Raw genomic sequence first — 17,963 nt, 5'->3', positions numbered from 1 at the left:
GTTTTTGAATTACATAATCCAGAAACTACTTTATGAAGGTGACACAAGAAGGACAAAAATGTATTTTTATGTTGTGTATGGAGGTGGCAGAAGAAGATATGAAGGTGGAGGAAGAAACAGTCTTTATTTTTTTATCTTTAGTTGGCGATTGAGCCCAAATTTACCTTAAGTTTAAGGCCCGTGAGCCCAACTTACCATAAGTTCAAGGCCTGTGAGCCCAATTCAATTCAATCTATATCAAAATTTATAATATTTCTTTAGTCCAACTCGATATGAAAACAATTTTATGTAATAATAAATATTTAATGTATCAATTTCATTATTTTCTCCTTGTATTATTATAATAATTAAAATAACGAAAATTAACATTAAATAGAAAATTAACATTCAATATTAAAAAAAGTTTAAAAAAAAAACTGAAAACAAGACAAAATACATAAAAGAGAATGTATAATTGAGAGTGGTAGATAACAATTTGACTAGAAATTCTTATATTTCTAACAAAACCTAATACTTTAATTGAGATTATCTTTCTTCTTTGCTAGAACAATAATCTAAAATATTAAAAAAGTAAAATTCATTCTAATAATCTCTAATTCTTTACTGCTTAAGAAAATTTTAATCATATTATTGAAAAGTAAACTAGGTTATTTAATTTGAATCGCCTAAATTGACCTAATAATAGAAACATTTTAGGAAAAATCAAGAATGACACCATCAATATTCTCATAAATAACTTGATTTTAAAGACATTAATGTGACTTACCGTAAACATGCGTAAGTGTGCAGTAAATTCAAAAAAAATCTAAATACGATTGAGAATAATTATGAATTTTCATGACCGTAATTAAGCAGTTGAATTGGTCCTATTTGTCTAACAAAGTAATATTTTTCTGATACTTCCCTTGAGCTTGGTTGGTTGTTAAATTGAAATTATTGTCAAAATGTAAAATATTGTTAGATATTTGAATTTTTTTAATCTATATTTATATAAAAATATATATATTAAAAAAAGTCAAATTCTTAGACACATCTCTAGTGAAATTAACTTAAAACTTTCTGTTAAAAAATATCTAGAATTTACTAAAAAAATATTACAGTCCATTTTTGCCACTTGTGAAGAAAGGTGAAAATCCTGACCTAAACTTCTGTACCTGTTGCTGTGTACTTGCACTGCACTCCTCACAACTCATAAATAAATAAATACATAATTATTATCTTTGCCAGCTACAATTATTCAAATGGAGATCATATCTTATGACCAATAAATACTATTAAATTGCATCAAAATGAATAAGAAGACCATAGACTATGAATGCATTATGCATGAATCATGCTGAGTTTATATACCTTTCATTCAAGGAAGTAGTGGGCTGCACTTTCATACAAATTTCATTGCCATAAGACAGTATTTTTTTTTCTCTTGAGGTTTAATAAGAGGGTTCATACAAATTGAACTACACCAGTTTACAATACACCAATTTACTGATTTGGTCAAATACAATTTCAACATTGTTTCATTTAAACAAAAAGTTATTTTTCTTTTCAGTTGTTTTGTAAACTAGTGTATGTTGTCAATGTATTAACACTCAATATTATGGTATGCATTAAGGAGTGAACTTTAAACCTAATTCAACTTTATAAAATGAGCTTATAAGTGAGGTTTACATCCATTATGAAATGTTCTAATCTTTAGTCGATGGAATCTCCAATACACCTTCTTAGGTTGTGATTCTCCAAGGTTGAGATTCTCCAACTCATACATGACAATATATAATAGCGGTTCGATAACAGATAACCTGATACAAACTCTATAAAAAATGTATTTTCTTGATGTGGGATCTCCAATCCTATGAAAAATGTATAATAAATGGTAGTTTTATATTTGTGGGCTATGTTAATCTTAGTCTAACAGTCATGATAAAGATTGTTCCTATAAAAAATATATAAGGACTGAGCAGTATTTGTTTGTTGAATGAGAAAAGTTGTATGAAAAGTAAAAGCCTCAAAAGTGAAAACTACAGATCACCATAGCATGCCAGCCAAACAAGCAAAAGACTTTGCAGAGCTTCATGATTAGGACCAGCACTAGTCAAACACAAAAAAGGAGGCTTCTTTAAGAATCAAGAGCTTCATTTCGTCACCTTGATTACCAAATCCTATACCTCACTTTTCAACACCCTCTAAACTTGTTAAATAAATAACCTCTCATTTGGGTTGGTTTGTTGTTAAATCAGGGAGCCATTGATCATATCTCACTTGATCATCACTTGAACCATCCCTTCATCTTAAACCTGTTCTGGTGCTTGATAGATAGAATTCAGAAGATGCATGTGAAAGATTTTCCTGAAGAATGTTGGGAATCAGTGTTCAGATTCCTTGGCCTTGGTCATCATTTGGAGTCTCTATCTATGGTTTGCAAGCAGTTTCTTTCCATCACAAATAGGCTTCTATTCTCTCTCACAGTGTATGATCCAACCACTCCTCTTCTTCCTCGGTTGCTCCTCAGGTTTCCAAGGCTCAAAAGCTTAGACCTCAGTCTCTTGAATTGCCACCATGAAGGCTTGCTTCATCAAATTTCACAATCCGGGTTGGACCTTCATTTGATTAATCTATCCAACCAGAGAACACTTTCTGTTGATGGCTTAAGAGAACTTGGCTCAAACATGAAAAATTTGAAGGTTCTGATCTGCTCAAACATTGGCTCTCTTCGTGATAGCCATCTTGTAATCATAGCTTATTGTTTCCCATTTCTTGAAGAGCTTGACATAAGCTTCCCATTGAATTCTCAAGTATCTGATTTCGGGGTTCTAAGGCTCTCTTCTATGCTTGAGAATCTTCTCAAGATTAATATCTCTGGTAATCACTTGATCACTGATAAATCCTTGTTCTATCTTTGCCAAAACTGTTTGTCATTGGAAGAGATTTCATTCTTCATTTGTTTTAAGATCACTCAAACAGGCATTGCCTCTGCGATCAGCCTCAGACCCGGTTTGAAATCCATTTCCTTTAACATTGAAAAGAAGAGAATACATGGACCTGGTTTAACACTCACCCCAATTGATTTGAATTTGATTGATTCATTCAAGAGTTTTAAAAGGTTAACTGCTCTTGATTTGTCAAACTCTGTTATCTCGGATGAGTTTCTCTTTGCTGTTGCAGAAGGTGGAGGTCTTCTGCTAGAGAAGCTCACCCTCCAAGACTGTTGCAATTGTACATTCTCAGGAATCTCTTATGTGTTATCCAAATGCCAATCTGTTCAATGCTTGGATCTTCGGAAAGTTGATTTCTTAACTGATCAATGTATCAGCAAGTTATCTGTATTTCTTCTTAGCCTAACTACTATAAACCTCAGTGGTTGCTGCCAGCTGACCAATTCAACATTTTTCATCCTCACAAGAAACTGTCCTTTGCTTTGTGAGATCAAAATGGAGAGAACATATCTTGGGGTGGAAGGGGAAGAAGATTCAATGAGGGATTTTGTTGTGAACCCTGAAGTGAAAAAAGTGTATTTGGGTGATAATGTTTTGCTGAGTGATGCAAGTTTGATCAAATTTGTTTCCATTTGTCCTAGTTTGCAGCTTCTTGACATAATCGGTTGTGAGGGCGTTTCTGGTGAAGGAATTGTTGAGGTTTTGAAGAGATGCAGTGAGATAAGGCATTTGAACCTGGCCAATACAGGAATGAAAGTGTTTGAGATAGACTTTGAAGTTTCAAAACTGGAAGTGTTGAACTTGTCAGGCTCAAAAATTGAGGATGAAGCTCTATCAATGATCTCAAGGAGGTGTAGTGGACTACTACTTCTGAACATTCAGAGTTGCTGGCATGTTACAGCTAAGGGTGTGGTGGAAGTAGTAGAAAACTGCAGGAGATTGAAAGAGTTGAATCTAAAGAATTGTAGGTTGGTGAGTGATGATTTTGTTGCTTGGCTGGAGTTTTCAAAACCATCATTGAGAACAGTAGCCACACCTTCTGATGTTGATGTTTATTGCTGACATGAAGCTGAGGAAACTCATTGTGAAATGTGGACACCATCTTGTTTGGTAGTGTGTTAAAAATCATGTGTCAAGAGTAGTGTTATTTTAACAACACATTCCACAACAAAGAAAAAGGAAAAATAAAGAGAAGAGACAAAAAAAATGTAAAATAAGATGGATGATTTGATGAAAAGAAATAAAGAAAAGATTTTACGGGAATGTGTTGTCAAAATAGCATTGCACTTTTAATAGCATTTTTATGATCAGTGGCAAGTAATTGTGCTGTGTGTGATTTGTTTTGTCTGTTGATTTTTCGTGTTTGTGAAAAAAAGTTGAGGCCTGTGACATTTGTGATCGTTTAATTTCACGGATTTACAATTTGTTGATGTACAATATATTATAATCCTAGCATTTCCACTAAAAAATTAAAAATAAATGGTCTTACCACTAATTTTATAAGATATTTTTGTGTAATATTGTACAATCTTACATAGAATCTGCTTCACATATGATCGTGCACAGCAAAATCATGCAGATCGTCAAATAAAATCCTAAAAAAGTGTACATCAAATCTCACCTTGTTATGTGTGTTGTACCACCCAATTAAAATTCACTGTGTTTTCAGCCCATAACACCTATTTACTTTCTTGATGAATGGGATTTTAATTAAAACAAAATCCAAACCTAATTAAAGTTTAAGGGTATTCACGACATATATAACTATATATTAAAAATTTCTCCTTAATTTACTGGAAGATGATATTTGAGTTTGGTTCTGATAGAAAATGGAAGGAATCATTACTCATGAAAATTGGTCTGATATATTGTAAGGAGTTAACAAACAATTGTAAAGAAACACTATTATTGATACCACTCAATTAAAATCGTGAAATAGAAGAATTATTGAAAATTCTTCCTTAATTTAATTTAGTGGGTGACCATGATTTTTCACAACTATATATATATAATATTTTTTGTAGAAAGTAAAATCTACGTCCCAGAATTTACGACTTTATGAACCTTTCATTATCCTAACTCTAATCTCGATTTTAAGTAAGTTGAATATAGTAGTTTGTTACATTTCTTCCAACACCTTGAAGCTATTAAGGAGTATAGAATGAGTGTAATGGAGATACTATGTAAAACTTTTCCATTAATAATCAACTACAAATGATTTTCATGATAACTTTTCGAATACTTATATGGAAGTCAAAGCAAACTTGCTATTCATAATAGTTTTATGTTAAATGACAGTGAATAAAACCATTATACACAGATGATGTAAACATTTTTTGTCCTTAAACTTTTTATTTTTATTCATTCCACCTTCTCAAATATTGAAACTGATAGTTCCCCAGACTTGTGTCACACACAAGTGATAATCCAGAACAATGGATATATAAAAAAAAAGTGAAAATTATTGGGATTGCAGGAGGCCAGCATCTTGATAGCTCTGAACAGAATCAATGAGTGTTTCCTCCAGCGACCTGTATTTCCAACCCAAACTTTCCAGTTTCTCTGAGCTGAGCCTTAAGTAATCATCCACCTCGGTAAAGCTGCCGGAAATGAAACTTGTGGTTAAGTTAAGCATGTAACAACAAAATACTACATGAAAAATTAGGCTATCTACTCAATCTTAAATTAGTTTTCTATTGTCTTTCAATCACAATCAACAATGATTTATAACTGTAATGATGTAAAACTATTTTATACTAGCAACGTATAGTCATTAAATTCAAAGTAGTTACTTTTATGGGTAACCAACCACTCATCCCCTTCTTCGTGCACTTGCTTAACACTAGCAGTAGCTTGGGGGTCATAATAATAAGATTTCTATGCAGGTGCATCAAATCCAAAACAAGGGTGTTTAGGTTGATACTTGGCTTGTTACTACAATTTTCCTTTGAATTATAAATCAAGGGAAACTGAATCTTACTTCGAAGGGTACTTGTAGCTGGGATATATACTCTTTAGTTTCTCTGTCAAATCCCTTGCCTTGATGGTATGTGCATTACATATGTATCTCCGTTCTTCCTCATGCTTCTCATTCACCAAGAGTATTGCATCAACTAGATCCCGTACATCGACTATCCAACGTGTCTTATTTTCAAATGAGTCACCACCTTCAATTTCAGACAAATCAGAAAAGAAAAAAACAATAACATGATTTCTTTTATTTGACAATGATACCATATTAAGATAGTAGAATATAGGTCTAACTCAACTTCACATAATCATTTCAATAAGACAAAATCATTTCAATAAGGTAGTTTTCATCTACCTATATAGTATCCATTATATATTACAACTTGATTCATATTTCTAGTTTATGAAAGATCTTCAACATAAGTGAATTGATATAGAGTAATAACAATAACTTGATAAGGCAATAGTAGGCACCTTTCAAAAGTTTGGGGAGAACCAAGCTACTTGCATTGACAGTGGTTGACTGCAAAATTGGCCCAAGCACAAGGGAAGGGCAAATGCTTACCACATCAAGTCCAGTTCTTTTTGCAAAGTCCAGGGCCCGCTCCTCTGCCTCTGTCTTTGAATAACAGTACCAGTTCTAGATCATACGTGGTGAGATATTAGTTACAATAACATAAACAATCTTGATGATTGAAACTTTATTTATTTTGCAACTGAACTGAAATAAAATAGTATACTGTATTATACCCCAATCAAAGGCAATGTTACTACCATCATAGAATAAGACTAATGATAAATCCACATAATAAGCACATTTGTAATAAGTTTACTGACCTGAGTTTTTTTGCAGTAATCTTTGTCAGACCAATAGGACTCATCAATCACTTTATCTTTAGGCATATTCGGGCCAATGCAAATAGCAGATATTGATGACACAAAGACAACTCGTTGTACTTTAGCTTCGAGACAAGCTTGAAGTACATTAGTTGTTCCTTGCACAGCAGGTTCAATCAATTCTACCTGAAGAATCATATGTCTAATAATATCAGCAATCCAAAGAGAAAAGCCATGGTTTCAATTGTACACCTTACATTCTCCTAAATCTTTATAAAGGAAGTCAACCGAGAGGTAATCCCTAAGATCATGAATTTTATATTAACTCCATGACAGTGCCTATTTAACGAGTTTTGGAAGACATTTCCACTTCATATAGTGATATGAGAACGAATAGCCTGAGTACACGAATGAGAAATATTCAAGTCCTATTCAAATTCCCTTTGATCTAAACACCCACTCGAAGAAGTGTGAGGAAGCACTTCAAGCAACATGATGGTGACCCACTGAAAGAATATCAATCATCATGATTTAAAATGCATCTTCCTTCAAGCTTGCACTTCTTCAAGCTTGTCCTTGTGATAGGATCAAACTGAACTCAAACAGGATCTAAGTAAGTCCACCTTTCCATATGTCTAAAGTATTCATTCTTGTACCAGATACGAACTTTCTATTGTGAAATAATTAATTTAGCATCTACACGAATTTTAGAAATAACAAATCAATAACAACGGCACCAGGTCTAAATAATTAGATCGAATTTTAAATCCAAATCTAGATTTTCTGAAAACAATAGTTGGAATGCTTATAAATCGGTTTGATACCAGTTTTAAAATTGGTATTTCTTTTTAATCGGTTTTAATTTTAAAATAATTTAAAATTAACGTATATTATTTAATAGTATTTTGTATGATGAAAATCTCTAGAATCTTCACATTTCATAAAATATGTAATTAATTAATAATCTCAAAAAAATATGTTTTTCACTTTTAGTACATTTATTTTCTTCGTAAAGTTAAATAGAATGTTTGATACATGAACGTGATTGCAGTTCAAGAAGAAATGGTGCATTATTTAAAAATTTAGTGTTAAAAGATATCAATTACCATATTTTAATACAATGTATAAATAAATATAAAAGTAAAATATGCGTTTGCTAAATATCAATATATTTTTAATTAGCTTAAACAAACAATAATTTCTTTTTCAAAAAAAAATTAAGTTTATTAAGAGTTGAAAAAAACAAAACATAAAATAAAAGTTTTTTTTCTTAATACTTGATTTATATACACACATATATATATAAAGAGTATATTTTGTCAATTAATATTTTATATACTTTTAATTATATGAAATTGAATTATATTTATTGGCCTATAAATAAAAATTTCACATTATATTAAAATGTTTCACATTAAAATTATTAAAGTTTCATGTTTTACATTAAATTTTATTATTTTTTCTATTTTTTATTTTATTATACAACCTATTATCATGTTGAATTTTCTTTAAATGTTAACATAGTTTATGTATTATATCCTCAGTTTTATGCGTCATCAAACCAATTTATAATCATGAAAACTACTATTTTTTAAAAGATATAAATTTGGATTTAGATCCACAGAAATCCAAATTTCTTTAGAAAATACGATTATAGATTTAATTCCAATCCGTTGATCTTGAATCCTATCAAGAATTTCACACGCATAAACTAAATCCTGAACCAATCGATGTGTTGTGAGGAGGGAAGCAAAATGAGAGGCACACAAAATACCAAAAACATATATGATGTTGAAGAAGGAGATGATTAAGTTTGCCTGAGGGTTGGGAACAACGGTTGAGGGCACAGGGCTTGCAACGTGGAAAACTGCAGCGCATCCAGCAATTGCAGAGAGAATAGAATCGTAATTCAAGAGATCTGCTCTGAAGAGTGTGAGGTTTTCAGAAGCTCCATCCAATTTCAGCAAGTGCTCGTACTTGCCACTACCTGCTCATAACTGCATTACGAACTTCAATCGAATATGAATCGGATCCGAAGAATGAGAAAAGAAGTAAAAGATAACGAACCGGGTTCTCGAACAGTTCCATGGACAGTGTAGCCTTTGGAGAGAAGAAGCTTAACAAGCCAAGACGCTACGAAGCCTCCAGCACCGGTCACGCACACCGCCTTTGCTGCCATCGATATCTTCACCTTCTCCAAGATTCTTCTTTCTTCCTTCTTTTCTTATTTTATGTTTATGTTAGGATAACGATACGTTCAAACCGGTTCTTATTAATGGAAAGCGACACCACAAAGCAGTTTATTGTCTTCTCTTTGCACATTCTCATTATGTCCACACCTGTAGCCCATTAGGTGCACACTATCTGGACTCATTTCGGACTGCTTCTTCCTCCTGCACCTCCATACATTCTTTGTGTCATCTCTTAAATTTTTATATTTCAAAAATATCCTTTTTTTTATACATAATTTGGAATTTTTTTTCTAAATTTTGGAAATAACTTTTGGATTAGGTATCTGAATTACCTAATCTGAAAAAAAATTTAAATATGAAATTAGCTTTCGGATTACAGAATATAAAAATTTAAAAGTTTTTTTTAGTTATTATGTAATATAAAATATATAAAAGTTTTTTTTAGTTATTATGTAATATAAAATATATTCGGATTATATAATTCATTGTGATTACCTGATCAACATTCCCCGAGAACAACAACATTCAAAGCCACCCTCCCTTTCATAATCATCTCATTTGTACACAATTCAATCAATTTCAAACACTTCAAAATTAAACCTTGCATTGTCTCTGGTGATTCATAACCCGATGTAAACGGAGGAGACAAACCATAACGAATGAGCAAAAGCCCAAGTGGATTAAACCTCAGAAAATAGACTCTGTCTTTGCAACCCCATAATTTTTATATGGCTGCTTCTTCCTGCACCTCCATACCTTCTTCTCTCACCTCCATAAATTTTCGAATTTTCAAAAATGCCCCTCTATAATATTCCGGATTACATAATCTAGAAAGTCTTTTTTCATATGCATGATTACTTTCTGGATTACATAATCCAGAAGTCTTTTTTAACTTCTAGATTATATAATCCGAAAGTCTTTTTTCAAATACGTTTCCGGATTACATAATCCGGAAGTTATTCTATGGAGGTGGCACAAGAAGGATAAAAATATATTTTCATATTGTGTATGGAGGTGCCAGAAGAAGATATGGAGGTGCAGGAAGAAACAGTCTTTTTATATGCATGCCCATGACTTTTAAATTGATCATTTTACCTGTAGAAAATCTTGTGATTTCAAAAACAGAATTTTTATAATAAAATTTTGGACAAGATCTCCAGAACATGGAATACAACAGAGTTTTGAAATACTCTCCTGAACAAGTTTTCAGAAAGTGTCGTGGCAGCGTGGTGCAACAAAGGGGGGTATTTTAATCTTTTTATATCTTACTATGGGATGCAGTTAGTAATTATGGGGTTGCAAAAGCAAAAGCCCAGACAATATAGTGAGATCTAGTAAAAGCCCCAACGAGCATACATGCAAACGAGGATTCAACATAGCTTGATCCTTATTGGAAAATTGAGACTAAAGACTAATACATCGTGATGGTTTTCAGCCATCACTACATTAAAATTGATTCCTTCCAGAGTTAAAACACTAACGGTGTTGGAGTTAGTGTTAAATTAACAGAAAACCATTTTAGATAACGTTTCAAACTTATGAATTACAAGTAAATAAGAGACAAGTTGTATGTGGTCAAAATATTTTAGCTTAAATTCAACCAAAGGTTCTAGATTCTGGTAGGTGAGTAGTTTGCACAAAATTATAGGTCCAAACCTTATTCCCACTATTCTACAAAACAAAATCCATCCAAGGCTGGTATAAAATACTTGAAGGGGCTGATCAGAATATTAATCTCCTCGTACAGAAAAAAAAAATGGAATAACAAATTTCATCAGAAATTGATGTGAGGATTGTAGATGTTAAAACCAGACCTGAAAACCAGAGATTCAGCCACTTGATCAATTTGGTTTACACCTTGACTGACCCCAAGAAACATGCACAACCCAGCCGACTTTTCATCATGCGGCTGGTTTTCTTTCCAATCTGTCCATTTTGGGGTGTCTTTCATCTTATCTGACCACCAGATCTGCAACCCTATGCTGCTATACCAGTTCGAGATCTATAGGTATAATCAGGATTATCACGTAGACCCAGCTTGGAGATAACAAAACAATAGGAATCCCAATCAGTTCTTCTGAGGTATTTCAGTAATCTTTTTCTCCTCTGAACCATTGCCACCAAACCTTTACGAGAATGAACATCCTAAAGCACCATGGAATGAAGAGAGTCAGTGAAGACTATATATATACTACTCTATGTTTACATCGGATTAAATGGACCCTGCATTAAAATGACAGGGTCACACTGCATAGAATAAATCTGATCGGTTAAGTTCACAAAGTAAATATGTACTGGTTATAAAGGACAACATCTCCTATAGTATAAGATAGGGTGGTCAAATTACATAAACAACAGCAAGATAAAACAAAGAACACAATGAGAGTAAAGTCACCAATCCAAAATTCTGTCTTCGGCCATATCCAAGATTTTATTAAGAGAAGTTATAACAACGTTCAATATATTTCACCTGCTCTAGGAATCAAATGAAGGTAAAATCAAATTGTCCCCCGTGTAAAACAAGTGAAACACTCACATACATGAAACTACAACTTTGAACATCTAAATAAAAATAGCAGGGAAGCTAGCTAATCTCAAAGTCTTAACTCATCTGCAGCCTTTACCCCCATGACTGAAAGCATAATGCTCCAAGCCAGACAAACTAGAGTTAAATCACTTGTTAGTAAAAAATTATAATGCAAGTCAAAGTTCTAACTAAATAACAGAACAACCAACTAACGTCTTCAATGATTCGTGTGTTCTAATATGCAACAGTATTATAAAATTATATGGCTCCCTCATTGCATAATAGAGTGTGATACAAAAATTACTGGCACTTTATGATGACTTTTCAAGAATCTGATCCTTCGTAATAAAAAAAACATTCAATTATCGTATCCTACAGCTGGAATAAAATTTTAACTCAGTTTTCTAAAAAAAAATCTATCATTCTATGAACACAGAACACTAGCAAAAGAAATTGGAACTAGATTTGCAACATGTAAATGCCACAATTAAAATGTGCACCATAACTTAAGCAAACAATGTCCGGTAATAATGTCTATACAACAACAGATAACTTCTACAAATCTTCTGATGAACAGTCTTCTAGTTACTGATCACAAACACAAGAGTATATTTAAGAAAAAAATGACATAAGAAGGGACAAACTCACCTTCTTGTGTAGGACTCCTGATAGATGCTTAATCTTAGTTGTGAGTTGTGCAACTGCATAACATCAAATAGATAATATTAATTCCCTAACAAGTGCCTATTAACATTGTCATAAGCATCAGCAACCTCAATTTTCACGAAGACCAATATAGCAAATAGATAAGCAAAGCAAACCTACTCCCTTCCTTCCAAATCTTATTCATCAAACAAAGACAGCACAAATCAGTAATGAGCAATTCCCCTTACTTTGAACACGCGCAGAACCGCAGTCCGACTCCGACATTTTAAACTCGTCCCTAACCTTGGCAAGCTCAATTTTCATCTTCTCAGCAGATGACATATTATCCGGATGAAAGTACTGGCAATAAACAGTGGCAATATTAGGACCTCAAAACAAACACGCTATAACAGGTTCTGGATTGAATGAAATGAAGATCGACACGAACAAACAAAAGCAAAACATATAAAATAAAACAATAATTGCCTTTTCAACAAGATGGGGTTTAGGAGGTTCCAGAGAGTAGGTCTGAGTCCCACTCAAGTGACTCAAAATACTAAGTCCCTGAACTGGAAAACAAACACACAAAAGTAGCAAGTTAACTAGTTATCTGATTCAAAAAAACGACAAGAAGTAGATTGTGTTGAAGAAGTTACTCACGTGAAGCTTTCTTCTTGGCGCGAGTTCCCTCTTCCTGCATCTCAATGAGACATCCTTTTATTTTGTCGTAAGCTTCACCTTGGGTATTGGACTTGGCCTGCTCCTCCTCCATCTTCCTCAACCTTACCAACCTCTCACTCAGCTCCCTCACTGAAAACCAATCCTTTTCCTTTCCCTCCGGCCTCAGCATCCTCAATTTCTTCCCCAAATCCTCCACGCCGTAGACCTTCAAGAACGCCGCCGAACGCATCGCCGTTGACTCCGAGCCCTCTTTCCTCATCTCCTTCCCGAAAATCAACTCCGGAAGGGCACTCGTGCCGCCGATCACCCCAGGACGACTCTGCCGCACCGGGGCTTGGCCACCAGACATGTTCCGCAGGCTGTGGCGAATAGCTTCCATGTCGAGGGAGGGCAATTGTTCCGATCTGGAGGGATTGCGCTGCATGCTGCGTTGGTACCCGTCCTGAAACGAGAATTGCTGCTCCTGCTGCTGCTGCGACGGGTCCCCGGGCGGAGGAGGAGCGGTCCGGGCGCGGAACTCGTTGAGATTTCTTCGGATCTCGTCTGCAAAATGTTGTTGGGGGCGAGGGTTTGAGGAAGGGGAAGAGGCTTGTTTGAGATTGGCCTTGATGTCTCCGAAAATGGAAGAGAAGGAAGAGCTGGAATTGGAGTTAGAATCGGAATTGGAAGTGGAGAAGAAGAGGAAGCGAGAACTGCTTGTACTTCGACGTTTGAGACGGAGAAGAAGAGCCATGGCGGAAGATTGCACCAGAGAGGGTTCGTTAGGGTTTTAGTTCCACCGAGTGACTGAGTGAACGAGTGAGTCACCGATTTCAATATTTCAAAACTCAGTGTAGTGTTGTTCTAAATACCCTCCTTAAATATTTAAAAAATTTAAAAATTATAACTATATTATTGTATTCTTTAATTTTAAATTTCAATATATAAATTTATATATATATATAAAAAAAAAACAATTTTCTATACTACTCATTCTCTTTGTTTTCTCAGTCTTGTAATTTTCCTGAATATGACACGACTTCTTCACACGTGTGCATAACCACGAGTGAAAGGGTTGAAGAAATTTTCTTTTAAACTAATTTTTTTTTATATATATAACACCAATTGAAACTTTTTTTCTTCTCCTACAGCTAAATATATGGTGCAACAGGTATTTAATTAGGTGTATTATTTTCAAATTATGTTGAAAAATAATAATATAATTCAATGAAAAAATTAACAGTTTCGTATTTGAATAATAATAATAAGATAGTATACTAAATAAAATTAATTAATACAGCCTCCCTTTAATTTTAAAGTTCAATGAAAACTGGTTATCCAAAATATTCTCTCTAAAATTAATCAAAACTTTAAACACAATAACTATTAAATGAAATTTCATGTCTTGTATTAACATTATAGTCATTTTAAGACATGTCACGAGTTAATTGTATTCGATATTCTTCTAATTTTATGACTTAAAAAGATGCATGTCTCGATAATATATAGTACTAAAGTATTTATTTAAATTAATCTTTTTTTTTAATAATAAGAAGACAACATATTATAAAAGAGATACACCTTTTGTCAATTTTTTATTGTCAACAAATTATAATTATCAACACAAAAATACTTTTTTTTTTAAATCTATATAACTCTTATTCTTAATTGTACTTGGAGATACGTAAGACAAGAGATATTCTAAATATAAAAATATATATAATATTTCTTCACTTAATATTTCTATATATGACTTTGGTTTGGTTTGTCGCAAATTTCACTAAACAAAAGTAACAAAAGTTTTTGTCTTCAATGGAATTGGTTCTACAGTATAAAGAGATAATATATTATTTTAATAAAATTCTAATTATAAGGTACATTGTAATTTTTGTACTCAAAATTTTTGTTCTGTGTTTTCTTTTATAATGTTACAATTGATGTTTCAATTACTGAATGTAGTTTATAAATTCCAAACTAAAATTGTTGACAATAATATTTGTTTTATCTAATATTGGTGTTTATTGTTTATTATAGTTTTGCCATAAACACTTTTTATGACTATCACTTATTAAATTTGATTATTTAAAAAGGTGATTAATCCTTTCTTATATATTATAAATTTTTCTGTTAACTAATATTAAACTCTCTATAAAAAAATACCTGAGTTTCACACGATTTCAAACACTAACCTACGAACATAATATTAATGAAGACACGAGTGAAAATCAATAAGCAAATACAATCTTGTAGTAAAAATTATTAAGATTAAGAATAAAATAGTCAAATAATATATATATATAAGATAAAATTAACATTTATTTATATATTATAAAAATTCATTATCTCTAGTTAATGTAAAATTTAGGACCGAACATGTAATAATAAATAAAAAAACTTATGAACAAAATTAATAATTTTAAAATATAAATTAAATAAATAATTAAATAGCATGATATGTAAGATTCATAATTAAGGTATTAGAATATGAAATATATGATCAAATATCATGAAACATCAAATTCATATTTACCTAGATAAGTTGAAAATGATAGAATTAAACAACAAATCTATTAATTATAGTATAAAAAGGATTGCAACTATAAATTAGTTGGTGCTAAAATAATTTTAGAATCTAATGAAAAATATTGTGAGGTTTTTGGTGTTGATATATTTTTCCCATCAAGAGCTTCAATAAAGAGAAATTTTAGAGAAACTTTCTTTTAATGAAATATAAATGACTTTTCTATTACAACAATCTTTATATATATTACAAAAAAGTGAGTTGACTAATATATTTGAAAGCTAGTTGATTAATAATAAACCTGTAACAAAATATAGGTATAACAACTGTGTTAGGTTATATGTTACCTCGTATTTATATTAATAAAAAATAAGATAAAGTATCTTCATTATTTCAAAGTATTTAATATAAATGTAAATATTTTATGAATATTTAATATTTCTAAATAATCATAAATTATGTCATGATATATTGAATCTAATATAAATATTAATAATATATTAACAAAATAATTAATTAATTACTTTTTTTAATGTTTTTTACTTTTGTATGAAGAAAACTATAACATTTTTAAAAAAATTTGTATGCTTTTCACATTCGTCGTTGAAAACAAACGAAAATAGCATAATATTTTCATAATAAATCCATAACCTTTCTCCATCTATTAATCCAAACAAAAAAAAATTAAAGATCACATGTGTGTTACATAATTCACATATCTTTAAATTTAGAATTTTTTTTTTCCTTATAATTTCCTCCCACGGTTTCATATTTAAAAATAAAATAAAATTACTCATTCATAAATTCTACAATCCAAAATATAAATGTGTGTTCTTGATTGCACAATATTGTACAATCCGAATACAAATTTTAACTTCCGTATTCTATAATATCTGAAGTCTCTCAATTTCGCATTAAAAAAAAACGTTTAATGAAAAATGTCAAATTGTATTTTGAATATTTTTTTAAAGTACAGGGTGCAAGAAGAAAGACATGGAGGTGTAAGAAGAAAAATGGGTTTTTAATATATAAGAGTATTGTTTTGTCTTTCTAAAATACATAGATCGTTTAGGTTTCAATATTTACTCGTAATTAAATCATAGTCTTTTTTATAATAAAATTTAAATATAATATTATATCATATTATTTTTCCAATTAAAATAATAATAATGTGTCCATATATTACTTTAAAAATATATATTAAATAAAATATTTTATTAGTACAATTAAAATTCAAATTTTAATATCATAATGACTTTTTTATCGATATTTTCTTAATTCATCTAAATAAAAAAATAATTAATTTAATAAAAAAATTATTCAAAATTTATATTTAATTATTTTATTATTTTTAAAAAATTATGCAAAATGACTAAAAAACCTGTGGGTCAGCTAATATGTGAGGTGGGCCTAAAATAAATTAATTTCACTTCTTCATGTAATAGATAATAGTTTTAATACCAATTTCTTTTTTTAATTTATATAAGTAAGTTACATGGAAATTCAAACTTTAATATCAAAGAAATCACTCTGACATCTACCAAATATAATGATTAATTTACCCTATCAAACAACTTATCTTTAATACAAATCAAAAGATAATAAATTTCACTTTTAAAATAATACTTATCCTTATGCAAATTTTGGATAAAAGCATAGTCAAACACAAATTAATTGTTGCATATATATCTGAATTTACATAAAATTAAAACTTTATGTTGCGTGGGTTAATTATACCCTTCCTTATTAATTCTCTACAAGTTGTAAAGAAGTTTAAACTTATGATTAAATACATTTTTTTAAAATGTTATGTATTTGAAAAACCAGTACAAATTTCGAAAAATATATTATGAAACTACTTTTTATTAATAAATTTTTTTAATTCAACCACCATTATTTTTATAAAATTGTTAGCAAAGATTTCAGATCAAAGATAAGATAGATTAGATTATAATATATATATTTTTTAGGTTGAATTAATTTTAAATTCCATTTTTAATATGGATAAAAATATACAAAAAAAGGTGTCTGGTAAGAAAAATTGTTAGAATTATTTTATTATCTTTCATCGGACTCTTGATAATTATAATTTAACTTTCCTAAATTAAAATACAAATTTTGTTGTATTATACCTTAGTAATTTCAAATAATAAAATATGTCCTTTCACGTAACAAGCATATATCTAATTATCACTCTTTCATTCAAAAGATGAAATTTGAAAATAGCATTATTATGGAAAGCCTTCATTACATAATTAATTACAACTATATATATCAATGGAAACAAAAGTTGTTCGTTGATTCTTTTAATCATTGAAATATGAATAGAAAGAATAAAACTGTTCAACTTTTTCCCATTTTCGAAATAATTATTTATTATTAGCTTTTTCAAGAAAGCTTCTAAAACAAGCAAATAACATTTGAGTTTAATGAGCACATGAAACATTAGTATACAAACTTGTATACAGTGAATCAATAAATACCCATTACTAGTATAATTTTAAGATATTTATTATCTTTTTCACTCACCAAATTTACTATGCAATTCATTTATTTTAACATTATCATAACTCAATTCTTTTATATATATATATATATATATTACTTTTAATTATTATTAGGATTAAATTTGTTTTTGGTTAAACGAATTTTTAGTGTTTTATAACATTTAGACCGAG

At 30.7% G+C, this 17,963-nt stretch overlaps 3 protein-coding genes across 4 annotated transcripts; 1 reads left to right on the top strand and 2 right to left on the bottom strand.

Moving 5' to 3' along the window:
- The first annotated feature begins 2,103 nt into the window (after nt 1–2,103).
- On the top strand, nt 2,104–4,372 carry LOC137819714 (uncharacterized). Its single transcript, XM_068623659.2, has one exon. The coding sequence runs from the start codon at nt 2,328–2,330 to the stop codon at nt 3,993–3,995; it is 1,668 nt and encodes a 555-aa protein (XP_068479760.1). The 5' UTR covers nt 2,104–2,327; the 3' UTR covers nt 3,996–4,372.
- Nucleotides 4,373–5,265: 893 nt separating this feature from the next.
- Nucleotides 5,266–9,145, bottom strand: LOC137818264 (cinnamoyl-CoA reductase 2). Of its 2 annotated transcripts, none has more exons than XM_090296394.1 (6): nt 8,808–9,145; nt 8,558–8,737; nt 6,741–6,926; nt 6,378–6,543; nt 5,914–6,100; nt 5,266–5,533 (listed from the first exon to the last, which is right to left on the bottom strand). In XM_090296394.1, exons 3-6 carry the CDS (start codon nt 6,804–6,806, stop codon nt 5,395–5,397), a joined length of 558 nt encoding a protein of 185 aa, XP_090152520.1. In that variant the 5' UTR covers nt 6,807–6,926; nt 8,558–8,737; nt 8,808–9,145; the 3' UTR covers nt 5,266–5,394. The 2 variants fall into 2 exon arrangements, with proteins under 2 accessions (XP_090152520.1, XP_068477666.1); XM_068621565.1 differs by having other exon boundaries at nt 8,558–8,727; nt 8,808–9,037.
- A 1,357-nt stretch (nt 9,146–10,502) lies between these two features.
- On the bottom strand, nt 10,503–13,643 carry LOC137818263 (S15/NS1, RNA-binding protein). The gene is made up of 5 exons (XM_068621564.2): nt 12,765–13,643; nt 12,591–12,673; nt 12,353–12,464; nt 12,108–12,160; nt 10,503–11,077 (listed from the first exon to the last, which is right to left on the bottom strand). The coding sequence occupies exons 1-5, from the start codon at nt 13,516–13,518 to the stop codon at nt 10,910–10,912; spliced, it is 1,170 nt and encodes a 389-aa protein (XP_068477665.1). The 5' UTR covers nt 13,519–13,643; the 3' UTR covers nt 10,503–10,909.
- Nucleotides 13,644–17,963: the final 4,320 nt, after the last annotated feature.

Source organism: Phaseolus vulgaris, chromosome 10 (assembly GCF_051622355.1).
Source record: "Phaseolus vulgaris cultivar YP4 chromosome 10, ASM5162235v1, whole genome shotgun sequence".
Lineage (NCBI taxonomy): Eukaryota > Viridiplantae > Streptophyta > Magnoliopsida > Fabales > Fabaceae > Phaseolus > Phaseolus vulgaris.
Note: the sequence above shows the minus strand (reverse complement) of the source record. Positions and strands in the feature narration are given on the sequence as shown.

Coding starts and splice junctions, on each gene's coding strand:
- LOC137819714 (XM_068623659.2), top strand. CDS start 2,328: ATGCATGTGAAAGATTTTCCTGAAGAATGTTGGGAATCAGTGTTCAGA.
- LOC137818264 (XM_068621565.1), bottom strand. CDS start 8,919: ATGGCAGCAAAGGCGGTGTGCGTGACCGGTGCTGGAGGCTTCGTAGCG. Junction 6,927..8,557: donor CCGTTGTTCCCAACCCTCAG/GCAAACTTAATC, acceptor ATGATTCTTCAG/GTAGAATTGATTGAACCTGC. Junction 6,101..6,377: donor TCTCCCCAAACTTTTGAAAG/GTGCCTACTATT, acceptor CTGAAATTGAAG/GTGGTGACTCATTTGAAAAT.
- LOC137818263 (XM_068621564.2), bottom strand. CDS start 13,518: ATGGCTCTTCTTCTCCGTCTCAAACGTCGAAGTACAAGCAGTTCTCGC. Junction 12,465..12,590: donor AACCCCATCTTGTTGAAAAG/GCAATTATTGTT, acceptor GTTTATTGCCAG/TACTTTCATCCGGATAATAT. Junction 12,161..12,352: donor CGGTTCTGCGCGTGTTCAAA/GTAAGGGGAATT, acceptor GATGTTATGCAG/TTGCACAACTCACAACTAAG.